The sequence below is a fragment of the Gekko japonicus genome, unplaced genomic scaffold (genome assembly GCF_001447785.1).
Source record: "Gekko japonicus isolate JY-2015 unplaced genomic scaffold, Gekko_japonicus_V1.1 scaffold4718, whole genome shotgun sequence".
Taxonomy (NCBI): Eukaryota; Metazoa; Chordata; class Lepidosauria; order Squamata; family Gekkonidae; genus Gekko; species Gekko japonicus.
The window spans coordinates 32417-55896 of NW_015167687.1; the positions used below are offsets into that span (position 1 = coordinate 32417).

Below are 23480 nucleotides of genomic sequence, written 5' to 3' on the forward strand. Positions count from 1 at the left end.
CCCTTGAGAACCCTAGCCCACTCTAAGCTCGGAAAGCGGTGTGTGTGTGTGTGTGTGTGTGTGTGTGTGTGTGTGTGTGTGTGTGTGATTTCAGTGGCCTCACTGCCTAGGTAATCTCTTCCTTGAGCTGAGGAGAAGTATAAAGTACTGGGTTCGAAAAACATTGTAGTGAAATCAGGTCATAAGTTTATTTGAAGCACGAACTAAAAGACAAAGTAGCCAGTCCGAGGACCGGCTTAAATCACCCAACAAAACCACACCCCACTCCCAGTGATTGGTCTCTACTGATACACCCAATCCATTCGGACCTTTCCTCAACCTGAGCCGTCCGATAGGTTCCTTCTAGGATCTGTGCTCGGCATTGTTTTCCAATGCGAAGCTTCCCCTGTTCGCATGGCCACGTGTACAAGCTCCGACCACGTGTGCGGTCTCTACTAGTATACAACAAGACGGAGTGGTTGTGCATTATGCTGGTGAAAAGCCTATGCCATCCGCCATGACTGTGTAGGCAGATTGGATGCAGGACGTAGCCGCAGGAAGTAGCCACGTGGATAAGCTCTCGAGCTCATTTATTTCATGGGGTCTTTCCAAGGGTTTCTACTCGAGCCCTGCTGAAAAATGAGTAGGGATTAGCCACAGAAGTGCCTTGAGACTTTCCCCCTGCCTTGCTTTTCTTTCCCCCCAGATGAATTTTTTGTCCCCTAGAAGTACATAAACATACATGTGGTGTATTCAATTTAATGTAAACTGTATGTGAACTCACTCATTGGAACACCATGCAAAGCTTCGTCCTGGGCAAGGATCCTAATTCCTCAATTCCTATTGGTAGCCCAGGAAGAGCTGACCAATCACCTAACATTCAGTTCCCCGAGAGGGAACGTCTGTGATTGGACTTTATCTTTACAATCCTATTGGTTGTTATGTACAGTAGGGCATGGCTACATTAGCCCAGGAGAGTTTAAAAGGAGCTCAGCTGCAATGCAAAAGTTGTGCTGGTTGTTCTGTTCTGGTAGTGTTAAGCGTTGCTCATTAAAGCTGAATCACTGGCTGAAATCACTCTCTGACTCTTGTTAAGTAGCCGACTTAACAATACAGAAATATTTGGGAGTCATCAGGAATATTGGGAGCCAGCATTTTAAGGCTCCTATGACTTTTTCCCCCTTTAATTTTCCTGTGTATCTCTGTCAGTGTCTTCTTGCCAGGGCTTGGATTCGGCCTGCCAGGCTGATTTGGCTTAGAGGGTGTGCTTTGAAATAAGTTCTCTGGGTCTTTGTGTGCGTTAGTGTGTGCTGGGGTTGTGGCTTGCGGTAGATTCTCTGAGAGGAAGCGGCATCGTCAGCCCCCCCCCAGGATCAGTCACCGGGGGTATTCCAGCGCCCAGCCTGGTACGGCTTCCAGCAAGCCCGGGCAGGGTATCAGTTTACTAGCCAGATCACCTAACTCTGCTCCGCCTCCCACACTAGTCCAACCACACATTAAGTGCCAGAAACGCTGGGTGCAGGGAGAGCCCTGAAGGAGATAGACACATAAGCACTGCCACCTAGGGTTGCCAAGTATCTTTTCCGGGAGCAGGGGGCTCCCGGCTGGCGTCTTGTGCGCGTGTGCGCTGCACGCACGTCACCCAGAAGTGACAGGAGGACGCCAGGCACACTGGGGGCGGGGCCACAGCCATACAAGGGGAAACCATAGAGTTTTTCCTTGTACGCTGCACTTTGGGGGGCAGAGTTCCCCCCGAGGCCCGGTTCCGCGGCGGCGGAAATCGGGCCTCCAAAGCGGGGGGTTACCCACCCCCCACCCCCACTTGGCAGCCCTACTGCCACCCCCCGCCCCACTGTCTGAGGCTGGTGGAGGACCAAGAAGCCTGGTTCAGGGTGACGGTCCCTCCCTCCCTCCCTCCCTCCCAGTCATCCAGGCCAGGTCTACATTTCACTCTGCTAGGTAATTCTGCAGAACCAAAGTCTTATAGACCTGGCACTGCACCACACTGGCTTTGGAGGGTGGGCTTCATGGCGTCACACACGGCTGAGGTCCCTCCCCTCCCCAGACCTCACATTCCCAAGGCTCCGCCCCCCAGAATCCCCACATATCTCCCAGCCTGAAGGGGGCAATCCTAAAGGGGGGAGGGGGTAATCTGTAGCTGGGAGATCTGTTGGGATTCCAAATGATCTCCAGGTTCTACCTGGAGGTTGGCAACCTTAGAAGGAAATAAGGAAGCCGGGAAAGGGGGAGAGCTCTCTGGGAGCTTTCAGGGAAGGGAGAGAAGAAATAGTGTGTGTGGGGGGGGAGACGCCTCCCACAAGTCCTTGCGGGGGTTCCCTCTTGTTTGTTCTAAAACGCCAGGCTTTAAAAACCACTGCTGTCGGCCCTGGGATAGCCCCTGGCTTTCTGCAAATAAAAAATATAGTTTCCTTTCGTCAAGATGCTGAGAAAGCGATACTGAAGAACCACCTTGATCAAAACCCACAAGCACAATGGAGCACTGCAGAGCCCTCCAGAACAGGCAAAGACTTCATAGAAGACATCAACTCCCCAGAACAGTAAGTGGCGCCCGTTTCGCTTCTCATATTGGGAACACAGACTGGGGAGACTTTAAACGGAGTGTTCTGGATCATGGAAAGTTGACTATTCCTTTTAATCTACATGTCACGTTAAAAATTATATCACCCTTTTGTGATGTGAACGAATGATTCCCTGGACTTTCCAAAAGAAGTTTGAAAAAATCTAATGTTGGTGCTTTTCAAACTCATCTAGCTCTAGAGTGTGTGGAAGTGTTTCTGTGGCACCCCCAAGAAAGGTACAGAACTGTGCCCACAGTTATTTCTCTCGTCTAATCGGTCCCTTGGCAGGTGAGCAGTGCCCCGTTCTGCAAATGTGCAAAAGCAAAGAACAGCCGAGCAGGGGCTGAAGGCCACACCCACGGCCCGTCCAGCCCAGGGGGGTTCTGGCACACTTGGCTGGACCTGCTGCTGCTGTTGCTGCCCTAAAGCGGCTGGCGGTGAATCCGTAGGAAAGTGAGGATCATTTAAGAACTCTGCCCCGCCCAGGCTCCATGAGGAGCACATCCGCCGCACACCCTTTGAAAACCTTGCGCTTTGTTGTGTCATAGAGCAAGAGGGAAGGAGGGAGTGATACAAGTGGTTAAAATCAAACAAAGGTGATCTGGGGTTTTCATAGATTTTGAGTATTTCTGACCAAATTCACCACACCCTCCGCAAGCAACAGTTTCTGGAATATGTTGAGGGAAGCAAAGGCAGTGAAACTATTATTTTAAAAAAATAGCAGCTCTGTAGTAAAAATACAGCTTGTGTCTCTGGAAACTGCTTGGAGCAGTTCTCTACCAAGGCAGACGCCATCTATTATTCTATTAAATTATTAGTCGAATGCTGTCCTGAGTACAACTGTCTACAAGGTCGACTGTCCATGTTGCTGGTCCTTCCGCCTCTGCCGGTTCAAAATGTGGCGGGTGTTCAAAAGCAGTTGCCGAGGTGGGTGGGTCCTTCCTCAACTCATTCTTTTTTCCTCCTGGTTCTCGCAGCATACAGCGCCGCCTGTCCTTGCAGCTGCCCATCCTTCACCACGCCTATTTGCCGTCGATAGGAGGGGTCGATGCAAGTTGCGCCAGTCCCTGTGTCAGTCCCAGTGCCAGTCCGAGGCACAGACACGTGCCGCCATCTTTTCGGGTGATGGTCTCTGGCCTGTAGGGAGGTGGGATCAGAGCTTCCTGAACTGCTTTTGGTACTCAAAAGACTGGACCGAACATCTCGTGTCAAACTCTTGCCTTCTACATAATCCTTGCTCTTATCACAGAGGAACTGGTGTGTGATAAGGCCGTTGTCCAGGGCGAACCGGCTTCACTGCTGTGGGAAAGCATGCCAAGTGGAGAAGCTTACCCAGAGGTTGATCTGTAGCCTTACTTGTGGACACGGCTATTTCTTCACGAAGGAAGTAACCAAACCATCTTTCTTCCCAAATTTCTACTGGCGGCAAGGTGGCTGGAAAACATAAACTTGACACATACAAAAAAGTAAAAAAGGACAAGTGAAACCCACTCCAGTGCCACTAAGCTTTACGCAGCTATGGATAACATGGAGCCAGGCACCACAAAAAGAAAAAGAGTGCAAGAGAGAGCGATCACGCAAGAGCTCTGTTCACGGGAATGGCTACGGGTTGTTGTGCAGGGATCCCGTGCAGCGGCCAGTGGCAGCTGACCCTCGTTAGCTGGCCTCACATTCATTTCTGGGACTGTGTTCGAAGCAGAGGAGGAGACTCCCAGAAATGGTTCCTTGGGTGGCACGAAGACTTGTGCTCAGCCTAGCTCTGCCTCTCCCACAGCCCGCGTGGGAGCCCAGAATGACCACCCCGTGAAAGAGTCCAAGAAGAAGTCCACATAGCAACCCCCTTCTGCTGAGAGATGGGGCTCAGGGGGTTCCTGGGGCGGACCCTCCAAAACAAGGTCTGCAAACTTGGGACCAGTGACTGAGGGCGGGTAGTAAAGTCTTAATGTCACCAGAGGAATTGTTGTTCCTGGTCCCCCCCCCCCCGTTTGCTTGATTTAAGCCACAACGTAATTGCAGTACAGTTAATTTAGCAGGAGGGGCGGGAAGTCGAAGCACCACACTTGGCTGCTGCAGCCAAATTCTGCTGAGGCACAGATCCACAAATCTCCACAAATCTCTGTTTTGTACTTGGGTGTGTGTGACAGTGGTAGCTGAGCAGAAGACAAGTCTGAACTGTGTCTGCTGGGGTTGTGTGTGTGGGGGGGAGTAGAACCTTCTGTCCTTCAAATTCAGAAACAAATAACTGCTTTAACCCAGGAGAGTTCATCCCCCCCACACACAATGGTTTCTGCCAATGTTCCCTCTAAGTGGTAGAGTCTTGTGAGCAGAATTTCTACTTTGTGAGCTACTGGCATTAAAGTTGTGAGCAAGCAATTTGGCTGCTGCATAAATTAGTTGGCTCTGGAGCCATCTTTCCTGAGCTAAGACAAAAATGTGTGAGCAGGAGGCTAAAAAACTTTCAGCTAGCTCACACTAACTCAGCTTAGAGGGAACACTGGTTTCTGCCAATCTAGAGACAATTTAATTATTTTTAGAGAGCAGCACAAGGACATGCAAACGAAATGTTTCGGAGGGCTTCCATCACTTAGTGGTGAGACCTGAACCGAGTGGGCTCGCGTAATTAGGGGGTTCTGTGAGACCCTGCAGAGATTAAGAGTGTCTGTGTGCACGCACGATGCAAAGAGGAGCACGCACACACACACCCTCTTAAACTACCCGGCAGAGAAAATCCCAGCAGGCCTGGTTCCCTGCACTGCCGGAAAGTGCCACATCTGCTGAAGTCCTTCCTGCTGCACAGCTACAGGCCAGTGTGTTCACAACCCAGGGGCATAGATGCTACGTGGGGAGAGCCCCCACCTGCCCCCGCGCTCCTCTTCTTCTAGGGCATGTTATGAGCCAAGGCTGGTGCTCACGCACAGCTGTGAGAAGGTCCTGATCCTGCAAAGTCCGCCTCCTTTTCCTGGTGAATCTGGTGAGCCCATCCCCCACAGGCCTGCTCAAGCCCTGGCTCCCGCGGTCCCTGTCTGCGGTGATGTGTCCGTGCAGCAGCCATGCAGAAGGGGAGGGAGCATCTTCTAGAGCCTGGCTTTGGGCCTGGAGCCAGACGGCCTTTTCCCAGGCGCTGCATGAGAGAGGCGGCATCGCCCACAAGGCACAGTGTGCTCCCCCCAGAACCGTAACCCATTCACCTGTTGCAGCACTTTCCTAAAGAAATGTGCAGGGCCACTGTTGTCAGAGATGCCCACGGGACACAGGAAACAAGCCAGGCCCCCTCTCTCATGCTTCTGTCGTCAGTCAAGTTGTTTTTAGCTCCAGCCTTGGCCCCAAAGATTAGAGGTCTGTTGGGAATGCAACACTGCTTGAAACCAGAACTAGATTCCCCCCCCCACCCCGCCCCCCAGGTTTTGTACTAAAGCTTTCAGAACAGGAGCATGTGGCTGAAGGAGCGGCAGCAGTGCTCCTTCCTGCATGGCGCCACCTGAACGCCTCTCTGTCCCAGCAGCGGTGCCAGAAAAGCACTTCTCAGCCGAGTCACTCTTGCTGACCCCCAGCCCCTCCTTCCCAGCTCTGCCACCCCTGAATCTGAATCCCCTCGAGGGGCCCGGCAGAACCTCTCCCTGGTCACGTATCACTGGCGAGGAGGAGTCCTGGAGGCACCAGGAAGTGTTAGGACAACAGAGTGCTAACCCTACCACACGGAAGGAGATCACATTACTCCGTTTGAGCACGAACCACTGAAGGTGTCGTCTGGTGTGTGTGTGTGTGTGTGTGTGTGTGTGTGTTGACAGTATTCTCTTAATTTATTAATAAAAATTCATCAGGACTTTATTGAATACAAATATTACTTTTCAAAAAAGGACAATAATACTGTATATAATGTATACACAAATTTCTGTAGAAAATATTATTATTCCAACATAGCAGGAAGCAAAATAAAATAATCAAGAAGTATTGGACCGTTGGAGGTGAGTGTGCGTCCGTAACTCTATGTGAATACTGACTGTGTGCCGTTGACTAGGTTTAAATCATGCAGTACATTTTTTGTCTCAAATACAACTGTAGTTTCTCCCACAACATCTAAAAAAAAAAATTCCTGCAGAAAAATAAGACCCACAAAGTGACAATTATTATCAAATGGTTGTTTCTTTCTTTTTATTTTGAATATGACAGCAAAAATGTACTGTAGAAATTTATGATGAGGCTGTGCCCCAATGGCATTAGTACACAAATGCTTTCACCTAGACTGGAACTGCCAGAACTTAAAACAAAAAAGTACATGGAACATTTCTTGTATACCCCCTTATACTGCATGAAAATTCAATTTTTAATAAATCGTTGCAAAAATCTGTTTTATTAATAAAATAGAGAAAACCTAATGGCCTGCTTCTGGACTTCTCTTCCTTGCTGACAATCTGGCGATCCTGTGGGCAGCGGCCTTTTCCCTCGTAGAGGGGAAGGTCCCTCGGGCCCCACGTAGGGAGGCAGCCCGGCTTCGTCTCCCCTTTTTTTTATTTATTTAACTTTCAATTTCTAGACCGCTCAACCCCCGAAGGGCTCTGAGCAGTTTACACAGTACAATTAATTTACACTACCTCACTAAGGCCACATATATTGAGGGGAGATGACTACCTATCAGGCACCTGCGGCAGGGTTTCTTGGTTGTTGTTTTCTGTGGAAGTTCTTAATCCCCGGGTGACGACGTCTCGGCGTAGATCTTCCTCGACCGCAGCAACTCCTTCCGGGGATGGTCCCTCGGTGCACGACTGCACGCGCTGCCGCAGACGGCCTCTGTCCTGATTGGCTCCAGCCGACCACATTGCCTCGGCTCCGCGCCCTGCTGGCCCAATCTCCGTCCAGGCCGCTCGATTCCCCGCCGTTGCCGCCGCCATGCTTCATCAGCTGCTGTCGCCACCATTCTGCCGCTCAGCCACCGCCGCTCCATCGCACACTTGAAGGGAAGGAGGGTGCCCACCCGCTCTAAGAGCAGGTACCCATTCATCTACTCGCCCGTACGGGCTTTCGAACCGCTGGGTCAGGACCATCCCATAACGCTGGTTATTATGTCTCCCATTTTTATGTCGCAGTACGTGTGCTCTGGGTTAAACTGGAATAAGCCTAGGGACCCCCCTGCCCCCCCAAAAAGAACCCACATGAGTACACCTTAGGCCAGGGGTCCCCAGCGTGTGCCCACTGACAGCTTTCCTGGTGCCCACCAAGTGTTTTTAGAAACTGGGTTGGGGCCAGGTGGGGGGCTTTGACGCTGAAAAGTCCAAGTTGTGGTGGCATGAAAAGGGAAACCTAGATACTTGAAGTGTCTTACTTGTTCAAGCTTATGATTGCCAATCCTCCGTGTGAATTGCTTCCTGGATTTTGAGAAAACTAAGATTTTTGATTTCTCAATATAATAAGATTAGTGATCGATCTTACAGTAGTCCGGGCAGCTGTTTAGAAGTCGGAGTAAGCCCACTCGCGTGCAAGAAAGCAGAACCGCGTCATCTGCATATAATAAGATTGGTATATGGGTGGAGCAGCACAGATACAATAAGGCAGCACATATACTATAAGGCATTTCAAGGGAAATGAAAGTTACTGTCAGAAGAGTAGAAGAATTTTCGAGGGAGGAGAGATTAGTACACCCCCAATGCTTTTACTCACTGGCTGATTTAGGACATGTCATTGTGGATTGTACAAAAGTATGTTTGATTAGTCTGATAGAGACAGAGTTCACAGTCAGATATTGTATTACATAGGACACTTATTACTCATATGAAGGAAACAGTAATGTGATGATGTGCTGTAAATTCAGTGGCACTTGGTAAGCTACAGAAAGCCTTGAGAAGACTGTCCTGGTTGCTAAGTCCCAGTGCTGATTAAAAGTTCTGTTGTATCCCAGTCCTCGTTCAACACTTCTAACACCAACACTGCAGTGTCTGCAGATTTTACTTCAGTTCCACTGTTCTTGGGATGTAATGACATTACCCCATTGTGAAGCCCTCCAAGATGTCAGGGTAGACAATTTGCATGGTGAGTTGCAGGGAATATCCCAGATCGTCACTGAAGAGGACATGGGTGCAGTGTTTTTACCAGTGAGTACTGGGAGGCAGTGATGGAGATGCCAGGGTCATGGCTGCAGCGTCACATTAGTCTACATCGAAGGGATATGTCCTATAGAGTTTATAATCTTGAAGAAAGCGGCCAATTGGGGTGCCCACCTTTCCGGGTCAGCTTTTAAGACTTCCGAAGGTATTGCATCAGGACCTGGTCCTTTACCTGGTTTTAATTGGTCAATAAGGATAGCTACTTCATCTGGAGTAATGGGGTGTCATCTAGAACAATTTTGACCGTATGCACGAGCTCATGAATTTCCTCTTGGAATAAATCTAGGAAATATTGGTACCAAGTGGAGGATGAGATAACAGAGGGCGTAGGGGTTTCTGTTCGAAAGGCTCTATTAACCAATGTCCAGAATTGTTTTGAATCATTATGCTGTATGGAGATTATGAGCCGATTCCACTGTCTGTTCACATAGGAACTTCTTTTGAATTTAATGAGGCTGTTTAAATGATTTTTGTAAATTTGATATTCCACAGGGAGACAGGTAGCTGATGAGTTATAAAATTTACGATATATTGAGCGTAGGTGTACCTTCAGTTCTTTACATTCTCTGTCAAACCAATGGCCATCCCTGAAGTGCTCAAGTTGTTCTGTTTTAGGTCTCCGAAACCTTTGTTTCAGTGACTCGATTGTAAGGGACAGAAGAGTCAAATAGTTGGTTTCTGCTTCATGATGGTCCAGAGAATTTAAATAGAGGGGGCACTTAACACTTCTGGGATTTTCGCTCTCATTTCGAAGGACCACGAGAGCTTTAATGGAGATTCTAGCTCTTGAAAATAGGGGTTGGGAAATATTAATATTCAAATCAAAAGAAACAGACAAGAGGTAAATTATCACTGCAAAGCTGTTCTCCAATTTAAAAGTAAAAGGTGTCTGGTCACAGGATTAAAGAAATCAATATGTGATCGACTACGCTGCAACCCCTTGTAGTTCTCCGCATTTCTGTAGTCCTCTAAACCGTTCAGCCAGATTAAATTAAATTGGGCATGCATTTGAATAAAATATTGACCAGCTAAATTGGAGATATTGTCCCTAGATTGCCTGAGCTCAGGTAACAATACAGGAGAAAATGCCTCCTGATCTAGGCCAGCATTGTTCGCAAGGTTCCGTATGCTGTTACCCACTCTGGCATTAAAATCCCCGGCTAAGACTATAGTCCCCATGGGGACATAACTGGACTACCTGTTCCAAAAGAGCAAACAATCTGTCCCACTGTTTGGCCAGGTCTGCTGTAATCTGCGTAGGAGGCATATAGACATTAGCTGTTATAAGAGAGGCTCCACTGCAGGTGAGTTGGACTGCCAGTATTGGAATCTGGGAATCTTGAAGGTTAAGGAGAGTAACATTGTATTTTGTAGATACAAGCATGGTAAAACCAGCTTGAGGGCGACCCTTGGAGTTAGTCCTTGATGCGAGGAGAGAGAAGGATTTATATCCCTCCAAATATATTGGCACGGTTGACCAGGTCTCTTGGAGAAGGATGATTTCATGTATTCTGAGGTAGCTTAGGAATTCTTGATCATCGGCTTTATTTCTCCAGCCGGTGTTCCAAGAGTCTGTTAAGACGCTGAACTGCAGGCTGTGGAAGGTCAGTAGTTCAGCAGTTCAAGACCCGAGTTGCCGCATGGCGGAGCGCGCTCCCGTCTCTTGGTTCAGCTCCTGCCAAGTCTCTAGTTCCAGCTCCTGCCAACCTAGCAGTTCGAAAGCAAGAAATTGCTAGTAGATAAATAGGTCCCACTTCGGTGGGAAGGTAACAGCGTTCCGTGCTGGCCACATGACCATGGAAACGTCTTTGGACAGCGCTGGCTCTTCGGCTTGGAAACAGAGATGAGCACCGCAACCCTAGAGTCGGACACAACTGGCTTTCGAGCAAGGTAACCTTTACCTTTACCTTTTTAAAAAGAAGATTTACTTAGTCAGTCTATCTCTGTGAACTGATTGAGGGATCCATCAATGTCAAAATTAACACAACCATTGTCTGCGTCCAAAATATGGTTCTACTGAGTTCCCGCAACAGATGGATTGTGATAGCAGGTCTCCCTCTCTCCATGATCGTTCGCTGGCATGGAGTGAATGATGGCCTCACATCTGGTGTTAAATCCTTGCATGCTCAGTCGACCTGCAACATCATCTTTGGGGAGCGTGGGTTCCTCAGCAATTGTTCCTGGAGTTGGCTGGAGACCCAAGTTCCCAAGACTCTCGTTTGGAAGTGCTTGCTTGGATTCGATCTTAGGGTTTCCATTGTTTCCTATAATTAAAAATGTGTTTCCTATTATATTATTAGATCCTTAGTTTTGTTTTAAATGGGCAAATTTGTCAGGTTTTCTGAACAGGTTGCTGTTTCAACAATAGTACATATGGCCACTAATGAAGCTGTAGTTGCACCCGTGAGCCCATTGTGCCTGGATGGGAGAGCGATGTTCAGTGGAGTAACAATGAGGACCATGAGATGGATGTGCTGTATCCATAGCCCTTCACAGTATCCATAACCCTTCCTTGATGGATCAGAGATGTTAACCCCCTACCTACAAAGAGCACCGATTCTAGCAGCCTTCCCCCATTTCAACTGTTACCTAAATCAGTATGAACGTGAAGGTCCTGTAACTTGAAAAGGTGTCACCTCGCAAGCACAGAGCAAACATGTATTTCAGGGTATATTTGGGATCTTTAATCCTGTGTGTACCAAGGTCCAGATTCAGACCAACACTCAAAAGAATGAGAGGGAATAAGCTTTCTTAAACAGAAAAGGGATTTTATTTAACAGGAAAGAAATCAAATCTAATTCCAAGCTATTTGCAGAGTGAAATGAAGGTTTACAGAAAAGAAAAATGCACTAGTAAAACAACCCAAAACCTTTCCCTAATAAACTCCCTGCCCATAAGGGAAAACAGGACATATGACCCTGATTTTGGAAAGGGTTCTGGAGGCGGCTACAAGCATGGACGGCTTCAAAAGGGAATTAGATAAGCATATGGAGCAGAGGTCCATCAGTGGCTATTAGCCACAAGGTATAGATAGGGGCTCTGGGGCAAGTGATGCGCTGTCTTCTTGGTGCTTGGGGGGGGGTCAACAGTGGGAGGGCTTCTAATGTCCTGGCCCCACTGCTGGACCTCCTGATGGCACTGGTATTTCTGGCCACTGTGTGATACAGAGTGTTGGACTGGATGGGCCTTTGGCCTGATCCAACATTGGCATCTCTTATGTTCTTATGTTCCTCTGCATGGATGAAGTAGCATCTGGAGCTCAAACTGACCAGCCAGGAAAGAAAGAACAGCAAACTGGGTCTGTGGAGCAAAGCAAGAGGCTGGATGAATCAAAAGTGGCTGCAGAAACGGAGGCTGAGGGGGAACTGTGCATACCCTTTTGCCAAGGGGTGTTGGAATGCAACAGTAATAAAAATGCAATCCTTCTAAAGGAGCGGGTTTGGGAAAAAATTATTTGCTTTGTGAAGGGAAGTTTTCCCTGCTTGCATTAAAAGTGTAAAAAAAATGTCTCTTTGGGAGGTTTAGGAATTAGAAATATGGCTGGACACTTGCCTTGATTAAGGATGGGCAGAAAACCTTCCTGTTCATCTTCGTTTTTGACGTGATGGGGGCAAGGCAAGCACTCCATCCCTCGGTCCTGTCTTTGCTGCTGTGGAGATCGGATGTCTTCACGCTTTTCTGATCCTCACAGGTTTTTCTCTAGGGATTTTTCCCCCTTCTATTCACTCCTTTTCCCTGCATCTCTTCACCCTGCTTCCTTCCTATTCAGAAGTGTATCCCCCATCCAGTATGCGTATTCCTCATTTTCGTTACCCAGAGGTAGAACTCGGCACTTATCCTTGTTCAATTGCATCTGGTTCTCATCCACCCATTGTTGAATACTATCTGTATCTTCTGGTGTGTTCACTGCTTCTCCAAATTTGGTGTCATCTGCAAATTTAATGAGTAGCCCCTCCACACCCTCATCCAGATCATTTATAAAAATATTGAAAAATACCGGGCCCAGAACCGAGCCCTGTGGCACCCTTCTGGAATTAGTAGGCACAATGATGAACAGAAACTATTGAGGCAGACTCAGCATGGGTTCTGTAAGGGAAGATCTTGTCTCACTAACCTGTTAGTGTTCTTTGAGGGGGTGAACAAACATGTGAACAAGGGGGACCCATTAGATGTTGTTCACCTTGACTTCCAGAGAGCTTTTGATAAAGTTCCTCATCAGAGGCTCCTAAGTAAGCTCAATAGTCATGGGATAAAAGGACAAGTCCTCTTGTGGATCAAAAACTGGCTAATTAATAGGAAACAGAGAGTGAGTATAAATGGGAAATTCCGATCTCACCTTCCTGGACCAAAAGGGTATGGTTCCCAACCCTGTTGTTTACATCCTGAGGCTGCTTTGTATGGTGTCAGAGCAGCTCCATATAGGGCCTGGTTAAGAATGGTCGGATCGAGTGGTACAGGTGTTACTATCCTCTAGGCGCCCCTCAACAAGGAAATCTCATGCTGCAAGTTGTCCTCCCAGTCAGCTATCTGCAACCTCCCCCCTGAGCTCTGCCCACTGAATTATATTTTAATACCTAATGCACCTTTGCCTGGCTGTTACCTCGATCAAGGACCATCTGTTGGCCATTTCAGCTTTCCACAACCCCGTTGCAGGCTTTTCTGTTTTTTTTCAGACCCAATTTCCAAACAATTCCTCAAGTTTTTATTTAACCTACACCCTCCAGCAACCCCCCCTTTCCCAGTGGAGTATTTCATTGGTGCTCTCTGCGTTAATGTTTAAGCCCTCTGAGCCGCTTGCCACGTGTGCCTTGTACTCCCCGTCCTATCAGGTAGTCTTCTGGCCATCACCGCAGGGCTCTGCAGTCTTCCCCACCCCTTACCAGGTTCCATCCAGAGGTGGTTCCTTGCCCTAGTCTGGACTTCCTCCCAACGGTTTTGTTCACCTTCCACATTTCCCCCCAGAACACAGGTCTGCTGGTGTTTTTCCTCTCTCCCACATTGGACAAGGAACGGACCCTACACATTAGTCATAGGTTACGGTTTTCTTATTTAGACCGTACCGCATCCCTGCGGAAGGAGGACAACCTGCAGGTCTACTTTGCTGGCTCCCACAAGGGCGGGGAAGCCTCCTCCCAAGCCATCTACTGCTGGCCTGCCAAAGCCATCCAGTCGGCGTGCTCTGCCTCCAAGGTCAATCGCCCACGCCATCTCAGGCCTCGCTCGTCCAGATCCCAGTCTTCCTCTGCAGCCTTTTTCGGCATTGGGATGCAGCTGTGGGGAAAGCGGTTCTTCAGTCCTTATTTTGCTGAGGATCCCGCTCCCACCTCCTACCAGAAAGCCAGCTTGCTATTCTCCCACGTGGGACGGCACAGAAGCCACAAAGATGACCACAAGGGTGCACTTACCTGTAGCTGTTGCTCACCGAATGGTCTTCTGTGCCCCCACAGTGGGACCCTCGCGCTCTTGAGGTCCTTCCATGGCAGTCAGAAGGGACTGAGGAAAGGAACGCTTGCCCCACCCTGTCACATGGTGGCTGGGCAGGCAGGAGTCAGCCCGTGAGGAGTGGGCAGAGTGCTCTGAAAATTCTTTTGTTGTCCAGCCGCACAGTCGAGTCCGACTCTTTGCAACCCTGTGGGCCACATCACGCCAGGCCCTCCTGTCTTCTGTCGTCCTCCGGAGTTTGCTTAAAAAGAGATCCTGCATTGAGCGGGGGTTGGACCAGATGACTCTGTGATTCCAACTGTCCCTGAGCAGGGCCAGGGCCTTTTTGACTCTGGCCCCAACCTAGTGGAGCGCTCTGTCTAGTGAGACGAGGGTCCTGCAGGACTTAACTCATCTCTGCAGGGCCTGTAAGACTGAGATGTTCCACTGAGCATATGGTTAAGACAGTGATGGGTATATAAGAGATCAGCTGGCCTCCCTCTCGCTCAGTTTTCCCCTCCCCCTCCCGTTTGCTCTGTTTTTATCACGTTCCTTCCCCCCCCGCCCCCTCCTTTCCTCCTTCCTTGCCCTTTTTTAGGGCTCCCCCCCCCCTACATTCACTGTGGGCTGCAAATTTTCTGCGTTGACTGCCTTCTTGGTTGCCCACTTGTGACGGATTGTTGGGGCACCATCTGATATAGCAGACTGACAGTTAGGTTTTTAACTGTAATATTTGGTTTAAATGCAATCCTTCTAAAGGAGCGGGTTTGAAAAAAAAAGTTATTTGCTTTGTGAAGGGAAGTTTTTACCTGCTTGCATTAAAAGTGTAAAAAAATGTCCCTTGGGGAGGTTTAGGAATTAGAAATATGGCTGGACACTTGCCATGATTAAGGATGGGCAGAAAACCTTCCTGTTCATCTTCGTTTTGACGTGATGGGGGCAAGGCAAGCCCTCCATCCCTCGGTCCTGTCTTTGCTGCTGTGGAGATCGGATGTCTTCACGCTTTTCTGATCCTCACAGGTTTTTCTCTAGGGATTTTTCCCCCTTCTATTCACTCCTTTTCCCTGCATCTCTTCACCCTGCTTCCTTCCTATTCAGAAGTGTATCCCCCATCCAGTATGCGTATTCCTCATTTTCGTTACCCAGAGGTAGAACTCGGCACTTATCCTTGTTCAGCTGCATCTGGTTCTCATCCACCCATTTTCCCAGTGTGTTTGGATCTTGTTGAATACTATCTGTATCTTCTGGTGTGTTCACTGCTTCTCCCAATTTGGTGTCATCTGCAAATTTAATGCGTGGCCCCTCCACACCCTCATCCAGATCATTTATAAAAATATTGAAAAATACCGGGCCCAGAACCGAGCCCTGTGGCACCCTTCTGGAATCAGTAGGCACATTGATGAACAGAAACTATTGAGGGAGACTCAGCATGGGTTCTGTAAGGGAAGATCTTGTCTCACTAACCTGTTAGTGTCCTTTGAGGGGGTGAACAAACATGTGAACAAGGGAGACCCATTAGATGTTGTTCACCTTGACTTCCAGAGAGCTTTTGATAAAGTTCCTCATCAGAGGCTCCTAAGTAAGCTCAATAGTCATGGGATAAAAGGACAAGTCCTCTTGTGGATCAAAAACTGGCTAATTAATAGGAAAGAGAGAGTGAGTATAAATGGGAAATTCCGATCTCACCTTCCTGGACCAAAAGGGTATGGTTCCCAACCCTGTTGTTTACATCCTGAGGCTGCTTTGTATGGTGTCAGAGCAGCTCCATATAGGGCCTGGTTAAGAATGGTCGGATCGAGTGGTACAGGTGTTACTATCCTCTAGGCGCCCCTCAACAAGGAAATCTCATGCTGCAAGTTGTCCTTCCACAATCCCATTGCAGGGTTTTCTGTTTTTTTCAGACCCAATTTCGAAACAATTCCTCAAGTTTTTATTTAAGCTACACCCTCCAGCACCCCCCTCTTTCCCAGTGGAGTATTTCATTGGGGCTCGCTGCGTTAATGTTTAAGCTCTATGAGTCGCTTGCCACGTGTGCCTTGTACTCCCCGTCCTATCAGGTAGTCTTCTGGCCATCACCGCAGGGCTCTGCAGTCTTCCCCACCCCTTACCAGGTTTCATCCAGAGGTGGTTCCTTGCCCTAGTCTGGACTTCCAACGGTTTTGTTCACCTTCCATATTTCCCCCCAGAACACAGGTCTGCTGGTGTTTTTCCTCTCTCCCACACTGGACAAGGAACGGACCCTACACATTATTCATAGGTTACGGTTTTCTTATTTAGACCGTACTGCATCCCTGCAGGAGGAGGACAACCTGCCGGTCTACTTTGCTGGCCCCCACAAGGGCGGGGAAGCCTCCGCCCAAACCATCTACTGCTGGCCTGCCAAAGCCATCCAGTCGGCGTGCTCTTCCTCCAAGGTCAATCTCCCACGCCATCTCAGGCCTCGCTCTTCCAGATCCCAGTCTTCCTCTGCAGCCTTTTTCGGCATTGGGATGCAGCTGTGGGGAAAGCGGTTCTTCAGTCCTTATTTTGCTGAGGATCCCGCTCCCACCTCCTACCAGAAAGCCAGCTTGCTATTCTCCCACGTGGGACGGCACAGAAGCCACAAAGATGACAACAAGGGTGCACTTACCTGTAACTGTTGCTCATCAAATGGTCTTCTGTGCAGGCACACATCCCTCCCTCCTGCCCCCACACTGGGACCCTCGCGCTCTTGAGGTCCTTCCATGGCAGTCAGAAGGGACTGAGGAAAGGAACGCTTGCCCCACCCAGTCACACAGTGGCTGGGCAGGCAGGAGTCAGCCCGTGAGGAGTGGGCAGAGTGCTCTGAAAATTCTTTTGTTGTCCAGCCGCACAGTCGAGTCCGACTCTTTGCAACCCTGTGGGCCACATCACGCCAGGCCCTCCTGTCTTCTGTCGTCCTCCGGAGTTTGCTTAAAAAGAGATCCTGCATTGAGCGGGGGTTGGACCAGATGACTCTGTGATTCCAACTGTCCCTGAGCAGGGCCAGGGCCTTTTTGACTCTGGCCCCAACCTAGTGGAGCGCTCTGTCTAGTGAGACGAGGGTCCTGCAGGACTTAACTCATTTCTGGAGGGCCTGTAAGACCGAGATGTTCCACTGAGCATATGGTTAAGACAGTGATGGGTATATAAGAGATCAGCTGGCCTCCCTCTCGCTCAGTTTTCCCCTCCCCCTCCCGTTTGCTCTGTTTTTATCACGTTCCTTCCCTGACCGCACCCTCCTTTCCTCCTTCCTTGCCCTTTTTTAGGGCTCCCCCCCCCCTACATTCACTGTGGGCTGCAAATTTTCTGCGTTGACTGCCTTCTTGGTTGACCACTTGTGACGGATTGTTGGGGTACCATCTGATATAGCAGACTGACAGTTAAGTTTTTAACTGTAATATTTGGTTTTTTGGAAGCCACCCTGAGCCCTGCGTGCAGTGAGAGGAGCAGGACAGAAGCTGAATGAATGAACGAATGAGTGTGGGGCCCCGCGTGCGCCTGCACAGAAGATCTCTTAGTGAACAACAGTGACAGGTAAGTGCAACCTTGTTTTCAGTCATTAAGATATGGAAGAACTTGCTGGACTCAGCCAGTCTCCAAGAGCTGGATCATTAGTTTAGATCAAATTATCTCGAAGGAGGCTCCAAGGTCAACTTAATCTGTTTCAGGATGGGCTTGGCATGACTGCCCTCATTCCTTTATGCCCTTAGCATGACTTCCTCCCAGTGAAATACTAGTTTAATACAGACTCCATCTAGGCCCAGTGCTGAGACGGACACGTGTACAAAATGGGGATCAAACGTCACTGAAGCCAGGGCCCCCGTGGGGTGAGGGTCCCTGGAGCACCAAAAGTCAGTGGGAATGATGCTCCGGAGGCCCAGCCTGCCTCATGCATCTGGGAATGATGATCCGGAGGCCCAGCCGCTGATCACGGGAGCTGCACCAGGGACACACACACACACACACCTGCATTCGAGTTCTGGAAGCCGGACCCGGGCTGACAGCATTCAGGACAAAGCCACTGTTTTCAGATATCAAGGGAGTTAAAAAAGCTGGTGCTGAAATGTGACAACAACAAAGGCCACATCAGCAAAATATGACTGATCCATTGACAGAAAGGCTACTCTGAGCTCTGAGGGTTAGACAGTAAGTCTAAAAGATGTCAGCTTAGATTAGACATAAGAGAAATGTTCCTGTGTCAGCACATTAGTAACCGAAACGACTCACACATTTCCCTTTTCTCTCTGTTGCCATTCTGTTCCACTCCCACATGATGACTTCACTCTCTTGCACTTCTTGCAAAGGACAACGGTTGCTCTTCTCCGAGCCTAAACCTGTGCCCAGCTTTTTAATCTCACTGACATATGAGTCCCATGGAAATGTGTGTTCCTCCTTCAATGCCTTGTATTCTATTGGAAAAAAACTTGCTAGTTAGCCTAGCTTGCCACCCGCGGCAAGCAGTAATTGGACTGGATCAAACCAGGAGGAGGAGGAGATTGGATTTATACCCCATGGTTTCTATTGGAAACAATTTGCTAGTTAGCCTAGCTTGCCACCTAGCTTGCTGAGAGAGCTCTTCCAAGGACTGCCCTTGAGAGAACAGCTCTGAGAGAACTCGTGACTGGCCCAAGGTCACGTGGAGGAGTGGGGGAATCAAACCCGGCTCTCCCAGATTAGAGTCCGCGCTCTTAACCACGACACCAGACTGGCTCTCCATTGGTAAAAAAGGTCCCTATGATGAGGGTCCTATAAATTGCCTGGAGAAAAAGCCGCACAGGACAGGGGACGTCATGAAAGGGGGAATTAGGTGAAATGGTGTGAAAAAGCGGGCTGAACCCAACCCATTACGGTGCATACTTGGTGTATTTTTATCCCACTCTTCCCCCAAGGAACTCAGAGCAGTGTACATGACCTCTCCTCCTCCATTTCATCCTCACAACAACCCTGTGAGGTAGGTTAGGTCGAGAGAGGGTGACTGGCCCAAGACTACCCAGCAAGCAGGACAGGGGTTCTCCCAGATCCTGGTCTAACCCCAGCCGTATGACAGGAACCCGCGGGGAGGACGGCCCGGAGCCTCCGTGGGCCAGCAGGCAAAGGGTCCGTCCCAGTGTCGATCTGCCTGCCCATTTGTGGCAGGTGCGATTTAGAAGATAAAACCAGGACTCTCAAAACTGGCCACCAGCTTCAGAATGATCATAGGAGTTCCAGGGCCGAAAAGGGAAGGAAGTGGAATATCCTGGCCTATCTCAATACACCCACACACACCCCCACACACCCCCATGCTATCTGCAAGGGAAGCAAAAAGGGAACAGTGGGCAAATTGTTGGACTAGGATTGGGGACACCCAGGTTCAACCCCCCCCCCATGGAAGCCTGCCGGGTGACCTTGGGCCCCTCACCCACTCTCGTGCTTAAATTTTTGAGGTTCACAGCTGGACTCAAAGAAAATCTGTTATGAAGGTATTTGACCTCTTACCCCAAGTATGAATCAAGGGAGAACAGATTTTCTTTCTACCTGGAGCAACAGTCAGGCAGTGGAGTCTTAGAAGCCATTACATTCTCAGTCCTGCGCAGGAAGCCCCCCACCCCACCCCAGGAGGCTCCTACGCTTCAGGACGAGCCAGGTCAGAACGAAGCACCAAGAACGAGGCATTGGTGCTGGGTACAACGACCAACTTGCTGTTGCATGCTCAGCATTTGATGAGGAGCCCCTCATATGATTGACATCAGGGGTCATTTTGTAGAAAAAGAGGTGCCAGAGCTCACTAGCATAACTCATTAGCATAACTTATCTGCATATGCCACTCCCCCTGGCATCACCGGAAGTGTGTCAGAAGGCAACGCCCACCACTCAAGCTCCACTGGACTGTTTTGGATTGCTAGCTATTGGGGGGGGGAGGGAGGAATGTGCAGACCTGTCCTGGCAGAGGAGAGAGAGCTTGTACCTGAATAAAACTTGGCCTTAAAGGTGCCACTGGACTGTTTTGGATTGTTAGCTATGGGGGGGGGGACCACGGATCTGCCCTCACAGAGGAGGGAGAGCCTGTACCTCAAGGCAGGCTGGGGGGGGGGGGGCTCTGCAGCTTACCTGACTGCTTCTTGCTCTGCCTGAGGGCTGCTGGGAGCTGGGGGCGGGGCTTGTTGCATGTGCCCGCCCCCTGGGCTCCTTACTGCCGGAACTCCGCTCCTGTGCGCTCCCGCAGGAAATGACCCCTGACATCTTTAAAATGGGGCTCTTGGCTGAAATGTACACGAGGTGCACGCTAGTCTGGTGTTTTGCCTCCTACAAGAGCCAGCCCCATGCTCCCAACACACCTCTGCTGAAACAGCCGTATACTTATATCTTGGGCAGATGTTCTGAAGGTGAAGACACTCCATCGCCACGCCATGCCTTTGGGCAGCTGAAGACCGAGAGAACGTGGTGAGCAAGGAAATCCATTAGACAACCTCTTTTCTCCTGTGCAGCCTGAAATCAAACTGCTGCCTCTTGGCCATAAAGGACCAGATCACACATGCTCCATAGATCAGGAAATCAGTCCAATAGCCACTGATCATCCAGCATAATTACACGTGAGGTTCAAAGTCGTGAAAAAGACTTTGAAGATCATCTGATGGTTCGCGTCATCCCCATTCAGATGGTGAGGCAGAAGCCAGGGGCCGATGACTCATGGGTACAATAAAAGTGTGAATGAAAATTAAGCTGAAGACGTGGGAAAATAGACGAAGTACATCAAAAATGCAAGCTTCCACTTTTAGGGAAAGCTAAGCCGAGGGAGAGGAAATGCCTCTACTTTGTCCCGCTCCCAGAGGCAAAGCCCAAGCCAAGCCGAGGGACAGGAGAGCACACAGCAAACATGCCTTGCTATTGAAACGGCTTTAATAAATAAATAAGAGTTGTCAGACAGAGCTTTCAGAACAGGAATGCATTACTTTAAGTCGTTAAAAACTGATTTACAGATAAATCAAGCCAGCGGGCGCTGGTACGGCCAAAGGTCCTTGTTCAAAGACTGTGCCTGTCAATGCTGAAGATCTTCACGGCATGGTCCGCCCCACAGGTCGCCAGCTGAAGCCACCGGCTGTCCTCGGGGCTGTCGTGGCCAGCTCTGCCCACCCGTCTCCTCCAACTCAGCCGCTTGACAGCAGGGGAGTGGCTTTGGCTACGACAGAGAGAGAGAGAGGCCGTTAGGGGAGGGGTGACCCCGCCATCTGGTGGCGAAATGTCACACTACTCAGCTGGACTCGGAGGATTGAGAACGTCCTTGTGGCTCTAATTGGTGTGCTCTTTTGCAAGGCGGCCAGCTGGGATGAACCAAAGCGGCTCATACCTGTAGGTATGAACCTTGCCACAGAAGCCCACCACACCACGACATCTCATCACCCCGTCCCACGAACGTTTAGAAGGGCAATCCGATGCACTGTCCTCATTGCTTCTCATCTTGAATCAGACACACACACACACACACACACACACACACACACGGTCCATCAAGGTCCCTACTCGGGGGGGGGGGCAGCCACTCTCCAGGGCCTGGGGTGTGTGTGTGTGTGTGGTCTTGCACATCACCTTCTGCCTCGTCCTTTTTAACTGAATTTGGGACCTTCTGCATACAAAGCAAAAGCTCTTCTGCATGGAAAGCAGGGGTTCTTCCACAGCTAACCAAAAACCTTCAAAGAATTCTTCCGTTCCAAGCCAAAGGCCCCGCGAGCGGGTGACCCCACTGGCCCACGGGGCTCCGTGTTCCAACCCTTCCTGTGCGGACTCCCTGCTCCGTTCCCTGGGCTTCAGCATCCTGCCGCCTGCGTCTTGTCTCGGCAAGCACAGTTTTAGTTTGGAGACAGTCGATGGGACCCAAGCAGGGATGCTTTCTCCCAGCATAAGGAGCCTTCCTTTTTAAATATATATATACATATACATACAAGTGGGGACCCACAACAAAACGTTGTGTCGTGTGTTACTGTTTGTTTATAAAAAATAAAATGCAATCACACCTTAAAACAAAGGACAACCCTTGACGCAACTCTACCCCCCCGATAATCTATCCTTCTGTTTCCCCCCCTTTCTCCCATTCCCTTTATCGGGCAACCTAACCCCACTTCACTCTTTTCTATCATTTCCCTTAGCTGTCAGACTACCCCCATCTCCCCCCCACACCTTTTCTCCATTAGTCTACACAGCCCTTGCTGCTATCCCCACCTACCACCCACCCCTGGCACTTCACTCACCCCTCTTTCACCCCCCCCCCCCGGCATTCCACTCACTCTCCACCATTGCTGGTCCCCCCACCCTTGGCACACACACCCCTCACCGTAGCATTCACTCACCCCCACCCTGGCTCTCTTCCCAGCTGCTCCCACCCTTGGTACTACATCACACGCACACACACACACACACCCTTGTTGCTCTCCCCACCTGCCTTCCCGCAGGCCGTCCTTTACTCTGCTGGCTGGCTGGGGGGAAGGGGGGGCAAAGGAAGCCACAGGAGGGGATGCTCGCAGGTGTTTCTTTCCCCATCACTGCTAATCTCCCACATGGCTCAGTGGGGGGCGAGAGACTTGCACACAGGGATCCTATATCCCCCCCAAGTCCAAGGCCAGGTGTGGCGAGGGGTGGCTGCTTGCACTCTCCACCGCTGGTGTGGGCACCGACATCCTCCGCCTCTAACAGCCAAGAGCAGTGTGTGGGCAGGATGGGCCTGCCTGGTAGGTACGGGGGGGTGGGGGGTGGGAGAGGCTGGCAGGTGGGCGCAGAGAAGTTGGGGTGGCTGCTTGCACTCTCCACCGCTGGTGTGGGCACCGACATCCTCCGCCTCTAACAGCCAAGAGCAGTGTGTGGGCAGGATGGGCCTGCCTGGTAGGTACGGGGGGGTGGGGGTGGGAGAGGCTGACAGGTGGGCGCTGAGAAGTGTGGGGAGCTGGGGGGGGGGGTCCTAAGGAGCCCTCTTGGGGCTTCGGGCCGCACCTCAGCAAGCCCATTCTCTGCGCATGCGCAGACCAAGCCGTTTTACTTTTGGGAGGATTTAAGTATCCCCCATGTAGTTCTAGAAAGATGCAATAATTTACTGCACACCCAGGGAGTACCTCAAGTGTGCAGAAAAGTCTCTTTTCCCTCCATGTGCTCCCGATCTCTGGAAATAAGTATCTGCACACAGGAGCACAGTTGGGAATTATATATATACAAGAAGCAGGACCCGCGATACTCGCTGGGGGGTATTCCTAAAGGCTCCCATTCTGCAGAAGCAGCTCCGCAGGTAAACCTTCTCCCCCCCCCCGGCCCACTGATTCCCCCCCATACACCCGACACACAGGAGCACAGTTGGGAATTATATATATACAAGAAGCAGGACCCGCGATACTCGCTGGGGGGTATTCCTAAAGGCTCCCATTCTGCAGAAGCAGCTCCGCAG

General features: G+C 50.1%; 1 protein-coding gene across 1 annotated transcript in view; it reads right to left on the reverse strand.

The window, feature by feature from the left end:
- Positions 1-20953: 20953 nt before the first annotated feature.
- Positions 20954-23480, reverse strand: part of LOC107112933 (elongator complex protein 2-like) — a gene marked incomplete at its 5' end in the record, with an annotated part of 22094 nt that continues 19567 nt past the window's right edge. Inside the window, one exon of the mRNA XM_015414142.1 lies at positions 20954-21233. Coding sequence (XP_015269628.1) covers positions 21077-21233 — 157 coding nt within the window. The remainder of the gene's footprint in view (positions 21234-23480) is intronic.